At 51.8% G+C, this 14,545-nt stretch overlaps 1 protein-coding gene across 1 annotated transcript; it reads right to left on the bottom strand.

Moving 5' to 3' along the window:
* Window positions 1-5,228: 5,228 nt before the first annotated feature.
* On the bottom strand, window positions 5,229-14,511 carry LOC147118320 (protein-glutamine gamma-glutamyltransferase K-like). The gene is made up of 2 exons (XM_085984379.1): window positions 14,306-14,511; window positions 5,229-9,625 (listed from the first exon to the last, which is right to left on the bottom strand). Exons 1-2 carry the CDS (start codon window positions 14,410-14,412, stop codon window positions 9,481-9,483), a joined length of 252 nt encoding a protein of 83 aa, XP_085840505.1. The 5' UTR covers window positions 14,413-14,511; the 3' UTR covers window positions 5,229-9,480.
* Window positions 14,512-14,545: the final 34 nt, after the last annotated feature.

Below are 14,545 nucleotides of genomic sequence, written 5' to 3'. Positions count from 1 at the left end.
TCTGTATCTAACCGTGCTGTACCTGCCCTGTGAGTGTTTGATGGGACAGGATAGAGGGAGCTTTACTCTGTATCTAACCCGTGCTGTACCTGCCCTGGGAGTGTTTGATGGGACAGTGTAGAGGGAGCTTTACTCTGTATCTAACTCGTGCTGGAACTGAACTGCCCTGGGAGTGTTTGATGGGACAGTGTAGAGGGAGCTTTACGCTGTATCTAACCCGTGCTGTACCTGCCCTGGGAGTGTTTGATGGGACAGTGTAGAGGGAGCTTTACTCTGTATCTAACCCGTGCTGTACCTGCCCTGGGAGTGTTTGATGGGACAGTGTAGAGGGAGCTTTACTCTGTATCTAACCGTGCTGTACCTGCCCTGGGAGTGTTTGATGGGACAGTGTAGAGGGAGCTTTACTCTGTATCTAACCCGTGCTGTACCTGCCCTGGGAGTGTTTGATGGGACAGGATAGAGGGAGCTTTACTCTGTATCTAACCCGTGCTGTACCTGCCCTGGGAGTGTTTGATGGGACAGGGTAGAGGGAGCTTTAGTCTATATCTAGCCCGTGCTGTACCTGCCCAGGCAGTGTTTAATGGGACAGTGTAGAGGCAGCTTTACTCTGTATCTAATCCGGAGCTGAGCGGCGGACCTGTGAGAGGCACAGAGTCAGCGAGAGGAGAGAGTGAAGTAAAAAGTAATCGAAGTGTGACATCACCAGAAAGCAGATAAGTGATTGGTTGAGTATTTCTCTCTTTCTTGCTTTTTTCCAAATTTAAATTTTGTGGTTTATAGATTCTAGGGTCTCTGTTGTGTAGCGTGGACTGTTTGTAAACAAGGGCCCTTGAGTATATCATTTAATTGTAGTGTAATTGGTAGGATTGATTTGATTTAATTTAATTTGAATTAATTAAATGGTAAGTCATGGCAGTACAGCTCGGTGCCGTGGTATGCTCCTCCTGCACTATGTGGGAAATCAGGGACACTTCCCGTGTCCCCGACGACCATGTGTGCGGGAAGTGTATCCAGCTGCAGCTACTGGCAGACCACATTCCGGCGCTGGAGCTGCGAATGGATACATACTGGAGCATTCGTGAGGCTAAGGACATCATGGATAGCACATTAAATGAGTTGGTCACACCGCAGGTAAAGGCTGCACAGGCAGGAAGGGAATGGGTGACCACCAGGCAGAGTAGTAGGCACAGGCAGGTAGTGCAGGGGTCCCCTGTGGCCATCCCCCTCTCAAACAGATATACCGCTTTAGATATTGTTGAGGGAGATGGCTTATCGGGGGAAGACAGCAGCAGCCAACTTCCTGGCACCATGGGTGGTTCTGCTGCACAGGACGGGAGGAAAAATAGTGGGAGAGCTATAGTAATAGGGGATTCTATTGTAAGGGGAATAGATAGGTGTTTCTGTGGCCGCAAACGAGACTCCAGGATGGTATGTTGTCTCCCTGGTGCAAGGGTCAAGGATGTCTCGGAGCGGCTGCGGAGCATTTTGGAAGGGGAGGGTGAACAGCCAGTTGTCGTGGTGCATATAGTTACCAACGATATAGGTAAAAACCGGGATGAGGTCCTAAAAGCTGAATATAGGGAGTTAGGAGGTAAATTAAAAAATAGGACCTCAAAGGTAGTAATCTCAGGATTGCTACCAGTGCCACGCGCTAGTCAGAGTAGAAATAGAAGGATATTTCAGATGAATACGTGGCTAGAGGAATAGTGCAAGGAGGAGGGATTCAAATTCCTGGGACATTGGAACCGGTTCTGGGGGAGGTGGGACCAGTACAAAACGGACGGTTTGCACCTGGGCAGGGCCGGGACCGATGTCCCAGGGGGAGTGTTTGCTAGTGCTGTGGGGGAGGCTTTAAACTAAGATGTTTGGGTTTGGGAACCTGTGCAGGGAGACAGAGGAAAGGGAAACAAGGATAGAAGCAAAAGACAGGGAGAAAAGCAAAAGTGGCAGTCAGAGAAATCAAGGGTTTAAATCAAACAGGGCCACAGTAAATAATAATTCTAAAAGGTCTAAGAGTGTTAAAAAAAACCACGCCTGAAGGCTTTGTGTCTTAATGCGAGGAGCATTCATAATAAGGTGGATGAATTAGCTGCGCAAATAGATGTAAACGAATATGATATGAATGGGATTATGGAAACATGGCTCCAGGGTGACCAAGGCTGGGAACTCAACATCCAGGGGTATTCAATATTCATGAAAGACAGGCAAAAAGGAAAAGGAGGTGGGGTAGCATTGCTGGTTAAAGAGGAGATTAACACAATTGTAAGGAAGGATATTAGCTCTGATGATGTGGAATCTGTATGGGTAGAGCTGAGAAATACCAAGGGGCAGAAAACGTTAGTGAGAGTTGTATACCAACCCTCAAACAGTAATGCGGAGGTTGGGGATGGCATTAAATGGGAAATTAGAGACGCGTGCAATAAGGGCACAGCAGTTATCATGGGTGACTTTAATTTACATATAGATTGGGCTAACCAAATTAGTAACAATACTGTGGAGGAGGAATTCCTGGAGCGTATACGGGATGGTTTCCTGGACCAATATGTAGAGGAACAAACTAGAGATCAGGCCATCTTAGACTGGGTATTATGTAATGAGAAAGGAATAATTAGCAATCTTGTTATGCGAGGCCCCTTGGGTCGGAGCGATCATAATATGATAGAATTCTTTATTAAGATGAAGAGTGAAGTAGTTGACTCAGACTAGGGTCCTGAATTTAAATAAAGGAAACTACAATGGTATGAGGCGCGAGTTGGGTAGGATTGACTGGGGAATGTTACTCAAAGGGTTGACGGTGGATAGGCAATGGCAAACATTTAAAGATCGCATGGATGAACTACAGAATTTGTTCATCCCTGTTTGCCATAAAAATAAAACTCAACCGTGGCCAACAAGGGAAATTAGGGATAGCATAAGATCCAAGGAGAGGACATATAAATTGGCCAGAAAAAGCAGTAAACCTGAGGATCGGGAGCAGTTTAGGATTCAGCAAAGGAGGACGAAGGGATTAATTAAGAGGGGGAAAATAGAGTATGAGAGTAAGCTTTCAGGGAACATAAAAACTGACTGTAAAAGCTTCCATAGATATGTGAAGAGAAAAAGATTGGTGAAGTCAAGCGTAGGTCCCTTGCAGTCAGAATCAGGGAAATTTATAATGGGGAACAAAGAAATGGCAGACCAATTAAATACATACTTTGGTTCTGTCTTCACAAAGGAGGACACAAATAACCTCCCAGAGATGTCGGGGAACATAGGGTCTAATGAGAGGGAGGAATTGAATGAAATCAGTATTTGTAGGGAAATGGTGTTAGGGAAATTGACGGGATTGAAGGCCGATAAATCACCAGGGCCTGATAATCTACATCCTAGGGTACTTAAGGAAGTGGCCCTAGAAATAGTAGATGCATTGCTGGTCATCTTCCAAAATTCTATAGATTCTGGAACAGTTCCCATGAATTGGAGGGTAGCTAATGTTACCCCACTATTCAAAAAAGTTGGTAGAGAGAAAACAGGGAATTATAGACCGGTAAGCCTGACATCAGTAGTGGGGAAAATGCTAGAGTCCATTATAAAAGATGTAATAGCAGAGCACTTGGAAAACCGTGACAGGATCGGACATGGTAAATCGTGCTTGACTAATCTACTGGAATTTTTTGAGGATGTAACTCGTAGAATAGATAAGGGAGAACCAGTGGATGTGGTATATTTGGTTTTTCAGAAGGCTTTCGATAAGGTCCCGCATAAGAGATTAGCGTGTAAAGTTAAGGCACATGGGATTGGGGGCAAAGTATTGTCTTGGATAGAGAACTGGTTGGCAGACAAGAAGCAAAGAGTTGGAATAAACGGGTCTTTTTCCGAGTGGCAGGCAGTGACTAGTGGGGTACCGCAGGGATCAGTCCTAGGACCCCAGCTATTCACAATATATATTAATGATCTGGACGAGGGAACTAGATGTAATATCTCCAAGTTTGCAGATGAAACAAAGCTGGGTGGGTGTGTGTGCTGTGAGGAGGATGTCGAGAAACTCCAATATGATTTGGACAGGTTGGGTGATTAATGTGGATAAATGCGAGGTTATCCACTTTGGTGGCAAAAACAGGAAGGCAGATTATTATCTTAACAGCAATAGATTGGGAGAAGGGTAAGTGCAACGAGAACTGGGTGTCCTTGTGCACCAGTCACTGAAGGTAAGCATGCAGGTGCAGCAGGTGGTTAAGAAGGCAAATGGTATGTTGGCCTTCATAGCGAGAGGATGCAAGTACAGGAGCAAGAATGTCTTGCTGCAGTTGTACAGGGTCTTGGTGAGACCACACCTTGAGTATTGTGTGCAGTTTTGGTCGCCTTATCTGAGGAAGGATGTTCTTGCCATGGAGGGAGTGCAGCGAAGATTCACCAGGCTGATACCTGGGATGGCAGGAATGACGTATGAGGAGAGATTGAGTCGATTGGGCTTATATTCGCTGGAGTTTAGAAGAATGAGAGGGGATCTCATTGAAACTTATAAAATTCTAACAGGACTAGACAGACTAGATGCAGGAAGGATGTTCCCGATGGCGGGGGAGTCCAGAATCAGGGGTCACAGTCTAAGGATAAGGGGTAAGCCATCTTCTATACTTCTATGCATCTAACCTGTGCTGTAACTGCCCTGGGAGTGTTTGACGGGACAGTGTAGAGGGAGCTTTACTCTATATCTAACCCATGCTGTACCTGCCCTGGGAGTGTTTGATGGGGCAGTGTAGAGAGAGCTTTACTCTGTATCTAACCAGTGCTGTACCTGCCCTGGGATTGTTTGATGGGACAGTGTAGAGGGAGCTTTATTCTGTATCTAATCCGTGCTGTACCTGCCCTGGGAGTGTTTGATGGGACAGTGTAGAGGGAGCTTTACTCTATATCTAACCCATGCTGTACCTGCCCTGGGAGTGTTTGATGGGGCAATGTAGAGAGAGCTTTACTCTGTATCTAACCAGTGCTGTACCTGCCCTGGGATTGTTTGATGGGACAGTGTAGAGGGAGCTTTACTCTATATCTAACCCGTGCTGTACCTGCCCTGGGAGTGTTTGATGGGACAGTGTAGAGGGAGCTTTACTCTGTATCTAACCCGTGCTGTATCTGCCCTGGGAGTGTTTATTGGGGACAGTGTGAAGGGTGAATTATTCCCGAACACCAACATCCTTTAACCCCTGTTTAGCCCATAATAAAACACAAATGAGATCTGCCGGAGCTGCAACGAGAGTTTGAAGATTATTTTATTATAGAACAATTCAATAAAATGCACGAGTCACTTTTTAATACAACTTTCACAGTCTAGACAAACCCGATTCTCAAAGGCAGAATGAAAAATATTATTATATATAAATATATAGATAAGTATAAATATACGGTACTGCTACAAATGCGCGACAGCCTAGCTTTGCAGTGAGTTGCATCAAACAGGTTCTGTGAGATGTGGCCGTGGGATCGCTAAGTTTTATTTTAGGCAAGAAACCAAGGCAGGGTCGATGGAGCGAAGACATAGATTAGCTACCATCTAATTGAATGGCGGAACAGGCTCGAGGGAGCTGAATGGGCCTACTCCCGCAGGCTCGAGGGAGCTGAAGGGGCCTACTCCCGCAGGCTCGAGAGAGAGAGAGAGAGAGCTGAAGGGGCCTACTCCCGCAGGCTCGAGAGAGAGAGAGAGAGAGAGAGCTGAAGGGGCCTAATCCTGCAGGCTCGAGAGAGAGCTGAAGGGGCCTAATCCTGCAGGCTCGAGGGAGCTGAATGGGCCTACTCCTACAGGCTCGAGGAAGCTGAATGGGCCTACTCCTGCAGGCTCGAGAGAGCTGAATGGGCCTACTCCCGCAGGCTCAAGAGAGAGCTGAAGGGGCCTAATCCTTCAGGCTTGAGGGAGCTGAATGGGCCTACTCCCGCAGGCTCGAGGGAGCTGAATGGGCCTACTCCCGCAGGCTCGAGGGAGCTGAATGGGCCTACTCCCGCAGGCTCGAGGGAGCTGAATGGGCCTACTCCCGCAGGCTCGAGGGAGCTGAATGGGCCTACTCCCGCAGGCTCGAGGGAGCTGAATGGGCCTACTCCCGCAGGCTCGAGGGAGCTGAATGGGCCTACTCCCGCAGGCTCGAGGGAGCTGAATGGGCCTACTCCCGCAGGCTCGAGGGAGCTGAATGGGCCTACTCCCGCAGGCTCGAGGGAGCTGAATGGGCCTACTCCCGCAGGCTCGAGGGAGCTGAATGGGCCTACTCCCGCAGGCTCGAGGGAGCTGAATGGGCCTACTCCCGCAGGCTCGAGAGAGCTGAATGGGCCTACTCCCGCAGGCTCGAGGGAGCTGAATGGGCCTACTCCCGCAGGCTCGAGGGAGCTGAATGGGCCTACTCCCGCAGGCTCGAGGGAGCTGAATGGGCCTACTCCCGCAGGCTCGAGGGAGCTGAATGGGCCTACTCCCGCAGGCTCGAGGGAGCTGAATGGGCCTACTCCCGCAGGCTCGAGGGAGCTGAATGGGCCTACTCCCGCAGGCTCGAGGGAGCTGAATGGGCCTACTCCCGCAGGCTCGAGGGAGCTGAATGGGCCTACTCCCGCAGGCTCGAGGGAGCTGAATGGGCCTACTCCCGCAGGCTCGAGGGAGCTGAATGGGCCTACTCCCGCAGGCTCGAGGGAGCTGAAGGGGCCTACTCCCGCAGGCTCGAGGGAGCTGAAGGGGCCTACTCCCGCAGGCTCGAGGGAGCTGAATGGCCTACTCCCGCAGGCTCGAGGGAGCTGAAGGGGCCTACTCCCGCAGGCTCGAGGGAGCTGAAGGGGCCTACTCCCGCAGGCTCGAGGGAGCTGAATGGGCTTACTCCCGCAGGCTCGAGGGAGCTGAATGGGCCTACTCCCGCAGGCTCGAGGGAGCTGAATGGGCCTACTCCCGCAGGCTCGAGGGAGCTGAATGGGCCTACTCCCGCAGGCTCGAGGGAGCTGAATGGGCCTACTCCCGCAGGCTCGAGGGAGCTGAATGGGCCTACTCCCGCAGGCTCGAGGGAGCTGAATGGGCCTACTCCTGTCCCTCTGTTCCTAGAAGTGCACCAACAACAACAACACCTTGGGTTTATATAGCTGCCTCTAGTAAAACGTCCCCCAGATGCCTCACAGGAACGTAAATCAGAAGCACAAAAAAATAATCAGACACCCAGCCACATAAAAAACAACGGGAGGTTCCAGTGACAAGACCAGATGGTCAATCTTCAACATTTCAAATCAGGGGAGGTGGCTTGGAGGAGAAGGGGGAAGAGCTCAGAGAGAGATGGAGAGAGTGAAAAAGAGGAAAGAGGATAGATAGATAAGGAAATTGTATTTCTATAGTGTCTTTCTCTTTACGTGCCTTAACCTACAAGGCTACAGACCAAAAGCTGGATAGTGGTTTTAGGCTGGACAGCTCTTTTTCAGTCGGCGCCAGTACGATGGGCCGAATGGCCTCTCCTCCGTGCTGTAAACGTCTAGGATTCACAGCCTCAGGACGTCCCAAAGCGCTTCACAATCCAATGAACTGCTTTTAAAGTGTGGTCACTGTTGTAATGTGGGAAACGCGGCAGCCAATTTGCGCACAGCAAGCTCCCACAAACAGCAACGTGATAAAATGACCAGATTTATTTTTTTTTAAGCGATGTTGGGTTGTGGGATTAATATTGGGCGCAGGACACCAGGGAGAACTCCCCCCGCTCTTCTTCCAATAGTGTCCTTGGGATCTTTTATGTCCCACTCGAGAGCGCGGAAGGGGCCCTTGGTTTAATGTCTCATCCCAAAAGATGGCCCCTCCGAAGGTTTGGCGCTCCCTCAGTACAGCCCCTCCGACAGTGCAGCACTCCCTCATTACTGCCCCTCCGACAGTGCGGCACTCCCTCAGTACTGACCCTCCGACAGTGCAGCGCTCCCTCAGTACTGACCCTCCGACAGTGCAGTGCTCCCTCAGTACTGCCCCTCCGACAGCGCAGCACTCCCTCAGTACTGACCCTCCGACAGTGCAGCGCTCCCTCAGTACTGCCCCTCCGACAGTGCAGCACTCCCTCATTACTGCCCCTCCGACAGTGCAGCACTCCCTCATTACTGCCCCTCCGACAGTGCAGCGCTCCCTCAGTACTGCCCCTCCGACAGTGCAGCGCTCCCTCAGTACTGCCCCTCCGACAGTGCAGCGCTCCCTCAGTACTGCCCCCTGCGACAGTGCAGCGCTCCCTCAGTACTGCCCCTCCGACAGTGCAGCGCCCCCTCAGTACTGCCCCTCCGACAGTGCAGCGCTCCCTCAGTACTGCCCCTCCGACAGTGCAGCGCTCCCTCAATACTGCCCCTCCGACAGTGCAGCGCTCCCTCAGTACTGCCCCTCCAACAGTGCGGCGCTCCCTCAGTACTGCCCCTCCGACAGTGCGGCACTCCCTCAGTACTGCCCCTCCGACAGTGCAGCACTCCCTCAGTACTGCCCCTCCGACAGTGCAGCGCTCCCTCAGTACTGCCCCTCCGACAGTGCAGCGCTCCCTCAGTACTGCCCCTCCGACAGTGCGGCGCTCCCTCAGGACTGCCCCTCCGACAGTGCGGCGCTACCTCAGCACTGCCCCTCCGACAGTGCAGTGCTCCCTCAGTACTGCCCCTCCGACAGTGCAGCGCTCCCTCAGTACTGCCCCTCTGACAGTGCGGCACTACCTCAGCACTGCCCCTCCGACAGTGCAGCGCTCCCTCAGTACTGCCCCTCCGACAGTGCGGCGCTACCTCAGCACTGCCCCTCCGACAGTGCAGCGCTCCCTCAGTACTGCCCCCTCCGACAGTGCAGCGCTCCCTCAGTTACTGGCAACCAGGGCATGTCGGCCCTGGATTATGGGAGCTCAAGTGTCTGGAGTGTGTGCGCGGGGGGCTCGAACCCACGACCTTCTGACTCAGGGGCGAGAGAGAGAGTGTGGTGCACTGATCCAAGGCTGAAATCTATCCCCCACCCCCCCTAGTGCCAGCGATGCTGCACCGCACCAATACATCAAGTGCGTTGAGACACTGGCCGATGGGACACCGAAACGGCATGCAGCGACCTTCCCCAAAAACTCCAACCATCCAAATACCTCAAAGCCGAAACGGCTAAGAGGAGATTCAATGGAGCTTTATCTTGTTCTAATTATGAAAGGTTTTTTGATAGAGCGAATGGGTGGGGAGAGGGGGGGGAAAGTCTTATTTCCTCAGCTTGTGAACTTGACAACAAGATTCTGAAGCCAGGCTTCGCTCCCGCTTGCTAGGCCACAGGCTTCGGGCCTTGCAAAAGAAAATGGCCGCCAGCCCGATTGACTGGCGCTCGGTTCCTGACGTTTAAATGTCACAGTAGTAATATATTTTTTTAAACGAATAACAACACACGGGTATGTCTGACAAACCGCCCCCCCCCCCCCCCACCGCCACGTTCCCCCAAATACTGAGCGGTTTTATAAAACAGGTCCTTCGGGCCCACGCAGCCTTTCTCCTCAGGCCTTCCCCTCCACCGGGGTCTCAGCCCTCCTGCACGACCACCTCGGCCACTCCGTGGACTTGCGTCAGCTGCTGCGAGTCCAAGCTGGCGATGAGCTTCCGCTGGCCCGGTTTGGTGGGGACCAGGCTCTCGGTGATGGTGATGGTGGCGTGACGCGGGACGTCTCTGTGGGGGGAGAAACAGGGGGGTGGAGTTAGTGAGAGAGAGCGAGACAGAGAGAGAGACGTACACACTGCCCACCGACCCGCACACACTCACCCACCCACTCACTCACACTCACAATCGCAGAGGCATAGAATACAAGAGCAGGGAGGTTATGCTTGAACTGTGTAAAACATTAGTTAGGCCGCAGCTAGAGTACGGCGTGCAGTTCTGGTCACCACATTACAGGAAGGATGTGATTGCACTAGAGGGGGTGCAGAGGAGATTTACGAGGATGTTGCCTGGGCTGGGGAATTTTAGCTATGAGGAAAGGTTGGATAGGCTGGGGTTGTTTTCTTTGGAACAGAGGAGGCTGAGGGGAGATCTAATTGAGGTGTATAAAATGACGTGGGGCCTAGATAGAGTGGATAGGAAGGACCTATTTCCCTTAGCAGAGGGGTCAATAACCAGGGGGCACAGATTTAAAGTAATTGGTTGGAGGTTTAGGGAGGATTTGAGGAGAAATGTGTGGTAAACCACTGTTTGTATTCCACTGTGTACATGCCTGTACATGCCTCGGCTGACTCCTCCCACGAGTCCAGGTATAAAGGTGACTGCTCCACAGTCCCTCTGTATTCTGGACTGGTCGACCACTCGAGGCACACCTTCATTCTCTTGTTAATAAAAGCCTGTTAGTTACTCGCTTAACCTCAGTCTTTGAGTTATTGATAGCGCATCAAATGTTTTTCACCCAGAGGGTTTGTGGGGGTCTGGAACTCACTGCCTGAAAGGGTGGTAGAGGCAGGAACCCTCATCACATTTAAAAAGTACTTGGGTATGTACTTGAAGTGCTGTAACCTACAAGGCTACGGACCAAGTGCTGGAAAGTGGGATTAGGGTGGAGAGCTCTTTGTCGGCCAGCACGGACAAGATGGGCCGAATGGCCTCCTCTGACACACAGACTGCCACTCACACACACACACACACACAGCAGTCTCACACACACACACAACAGCAGTCTCACACACACACACACAGCAGTCTCACACACACACACACACAGCAGTCTCACACACACAACACACACAACAGCAGTCTCACACACACACACACACAGCAGTCTCACACACACACACACACAGCAGTCTCACACACACACACACACAGCAGTCTCTCACACACACACACACACAGCAGTCTCACACACACACACAACAGCAGTCTCACACACACACACACACAGCAGTCTCACACACACACACACACACAGCAGTCTCACACACACACACACACAGCAGTCTCACACACACACACACACAGCAGTCTCACACACACACACACACAGCAGTCTCACACACACACACACACAGCAGTCTCACACACACACACACACAGCAGTCTCACACACACACACACACACAGCAGTCTCACACACACACACACACAGCAGTCTCACACACACACACACACAGCAGTCTCCACACACACACACACACAGCAGTCTCACACACACACACACACAGCAGTCTCACACACACACACACAGCAGTCTCACACACACACACACACACAGCAGTCTCACACACACACACACACAGCAGTCTCACACACACACACACACACAGCAGTCTCACACACACACACACAGCAGTCTCACACACACACACACAGCAGTCTCACACACACACACACAGCAGTCTCACACACACACACAGCAGTCTCACACACACACACACAGCAGTCTCACACACACACACACACAGCAGTCTCACACACACACACACACAGCAGTCTCACACACACACACACACACAGCAGTCTCACACACACACACACACAGCAGTCTCACACACACACACACACAGCAGTCTCACACACACACACACACAGCAGTCTCACACACACAGCAGTCTCACACACACACACACACACACAGCAGTCTCACACACACACACAACACACAGCAGTCTCACACACACACACACACAGCAGTCTCACACACACACACACAGCAGTCTCACACACACACACACAGCAGTCTCACACACACACACACACACAGCAGTCTCACACACACACACACACACAGCAGTCTCACACACACACACACACAGCAGTCTCACACACACACACACACAGCAGTCTCACACACACACACACACAGCAGTCTCACACACACACACACACAGCAGTCTCACACACACACACACACAGCAGTCTCACACACACACACACACACACACAGCAGTCTCACACACACACACACACACAGCAGTCTCACACACACACACACACACACACACACACAGTCTCACACACACACAGCAGTCTCACACACACACACACACAGCAGTCTCACACACACACACACACAGCAGTCTCACACACACACAGCAGTCTCACACAGCACACACACAGCAGTCTCACACACACACACACACACAGCAGTCTCACACACACACACACACAGCAGTCTCACACACACAAGCAGTCTCACACACACACACACAGCAGTCTCACACACACACACACACAGCAGTCTCACACACACACACACAGCAGTCTCACACACACACACACACAGCAGTCTCACACACACACACACCAGTCTCACACACACACACACACACAGCAGTCTCACACACACACACACACAGCAGTCTCACACACACACACACACAGCAGTCTCACACACACACACACACAGCAGTCTCACACACACACACACACACACAGCAGTCTCACACACACACACACACACAGCAGTCTCACACACACACACACACAGCAGTCTCACACACACACACACACAGCAGTCTCACACACACACACACACACACAGTCTCACACACACACAGCAGTCTCACACACACACAGCAGTCTCACACACACACACACACAGCAGTCTCACACACACACACACACAGCAGTCTCACACACACACACACACACACACACAGCAGTCTCACACACACACACACACACAGCAGTCTCACACACACACACACACAGTCTCACACACACACACACACACAGTCTCACACACACACACACACACACACAGCAGTCTCACACACACACACACACACAGCAGTCTCACACACACACACACACACACACACACAGTCTCACACACACACACACACACAGTCTCACACACACACACACACACAGCAGTCTCACACACACACAGCAGTCTCACACACACACACACACAGCAGTCTCACACACACACACACACACAGCAGTCTCACACACACACACACACAGCAGTCTCACACACACACACACACACACAGCAGTCTCACACACACACACACACACAGCAGTCTCACACACACACAGCAGTCTCACACACACACACACACAGCAGTCTCACACACACACACACACACAGCAGTCTCACACACACACACACACACACACACAGCAGTCTCACACACACACACACACACAGCAGTCTCACACACACACACACACACAGTCTCACACACACACACACACACAGCAGTCTCACACACACACACACACACACACAGCAGTCTCACACACACACACACACAGCAGTCTCACACACACACACACACAGCAGTCTCACACACACACACACACAGCAGTCTCACACACACACACACACACAGCAGTCTCACACACACACACACACACACACAGCAGTCTCACACACACACACACACACAGCAGTCTCACACACACACACACACACAGCAGTCTCACACACACACACACACACAGCAGTCTCACACACACACACACACACAGCAGTCTCACACACACACACACACACACAGCAGTCTCACACACACACACACACACAGCAGTCTCACACACACACACACACACAGCAGTCTCACACACACACACACACACACACAGCAGTCTCACACACACACACACACACAGCAGTCTCACACACACACACACAGCAGTCTCACACACACACACACACACAGCAGTCTCACACACACACACACACACAGCAGTCTCACACACACACACACACACAGCAGTCTCACACACACACACACACACAGCAGTCTCACACACACACACACACACAGCAGTCTCACACACACACACACACAGCAGTCTCACACACACACAGCACACACACACACACAGCAGTCTCACACACACACACACACACAGCAGTCTCACACACACACACACACACAGCAGTCTCACACACACACACACACACACAGCAGTCTCACACACACACACACACAGCAGTCTCACACACACACACACAGCAGTCTCACACACACACACACACACACAGTCTCACACACACACACACAGCAGTCTCCACACACACACACACACAGCAGTCTCACACACACACACACACAGCAGTCTCACACACACACACACACAGCAGTCTCACACACACACACACACAGCAGTCTCACAAACACACCACACACAGCAGTCCACACACACACAGCACACAGCAGTCTCACACACACACACACAGCAGTCTCAGCAGCACACACACACAGCAGCATCTCACACACACACACACAGCAGTCTCACACACACACACACACACACAGTCTCACACAACACACAGCAGTCTCACACACACACACACACACAGCAGTCTCACACACACCCCCCCCCACCCCTCACACACCCCCCACGGGCGCACTGAATTTCCACACCTCCTGCCCCAGTGACACTCACCCGATGTTGATCTTGCGCGGGCTCTGGAGACCAGGACCCTCGATCCGGAGGGTAACGCTCTTCAGGGTCTTGGGGAGCGGGTTTGTCAGCAGGATCTCCACCTTCATCTGTTTCCCCACCACCGCTTCTCCCAGAGGCTAGAGAGAGGGAGCGAGAAACAGAGAGAGAGACAGAGAGACAGAGAGAGAGAGAGAGACAGAGAGAGAGACAGAGAGAGAGACACAGAGAGAGAGACAGAGT

The sequence above is a fragment of the Somniosus microcephalus genome, chromosome 4 (genome assembly GCF_052327205.1).
Source record: "Somniosus microcephalus isolate GS21.2 chromosome 4, FLI_Smic_1.0, whole genome shotgun sequence".
NCBI classification, from domain to species: domain Eukaryota; kingdom Metazoa; phylum Chordata; class Chondrichthyes; order Squaliformes; family Somniosidae; genus Somniosus; species Somniosus microcephalus.
This window is presented reverse-complemented; position numbering and strand designations above follow the sequence as displayed.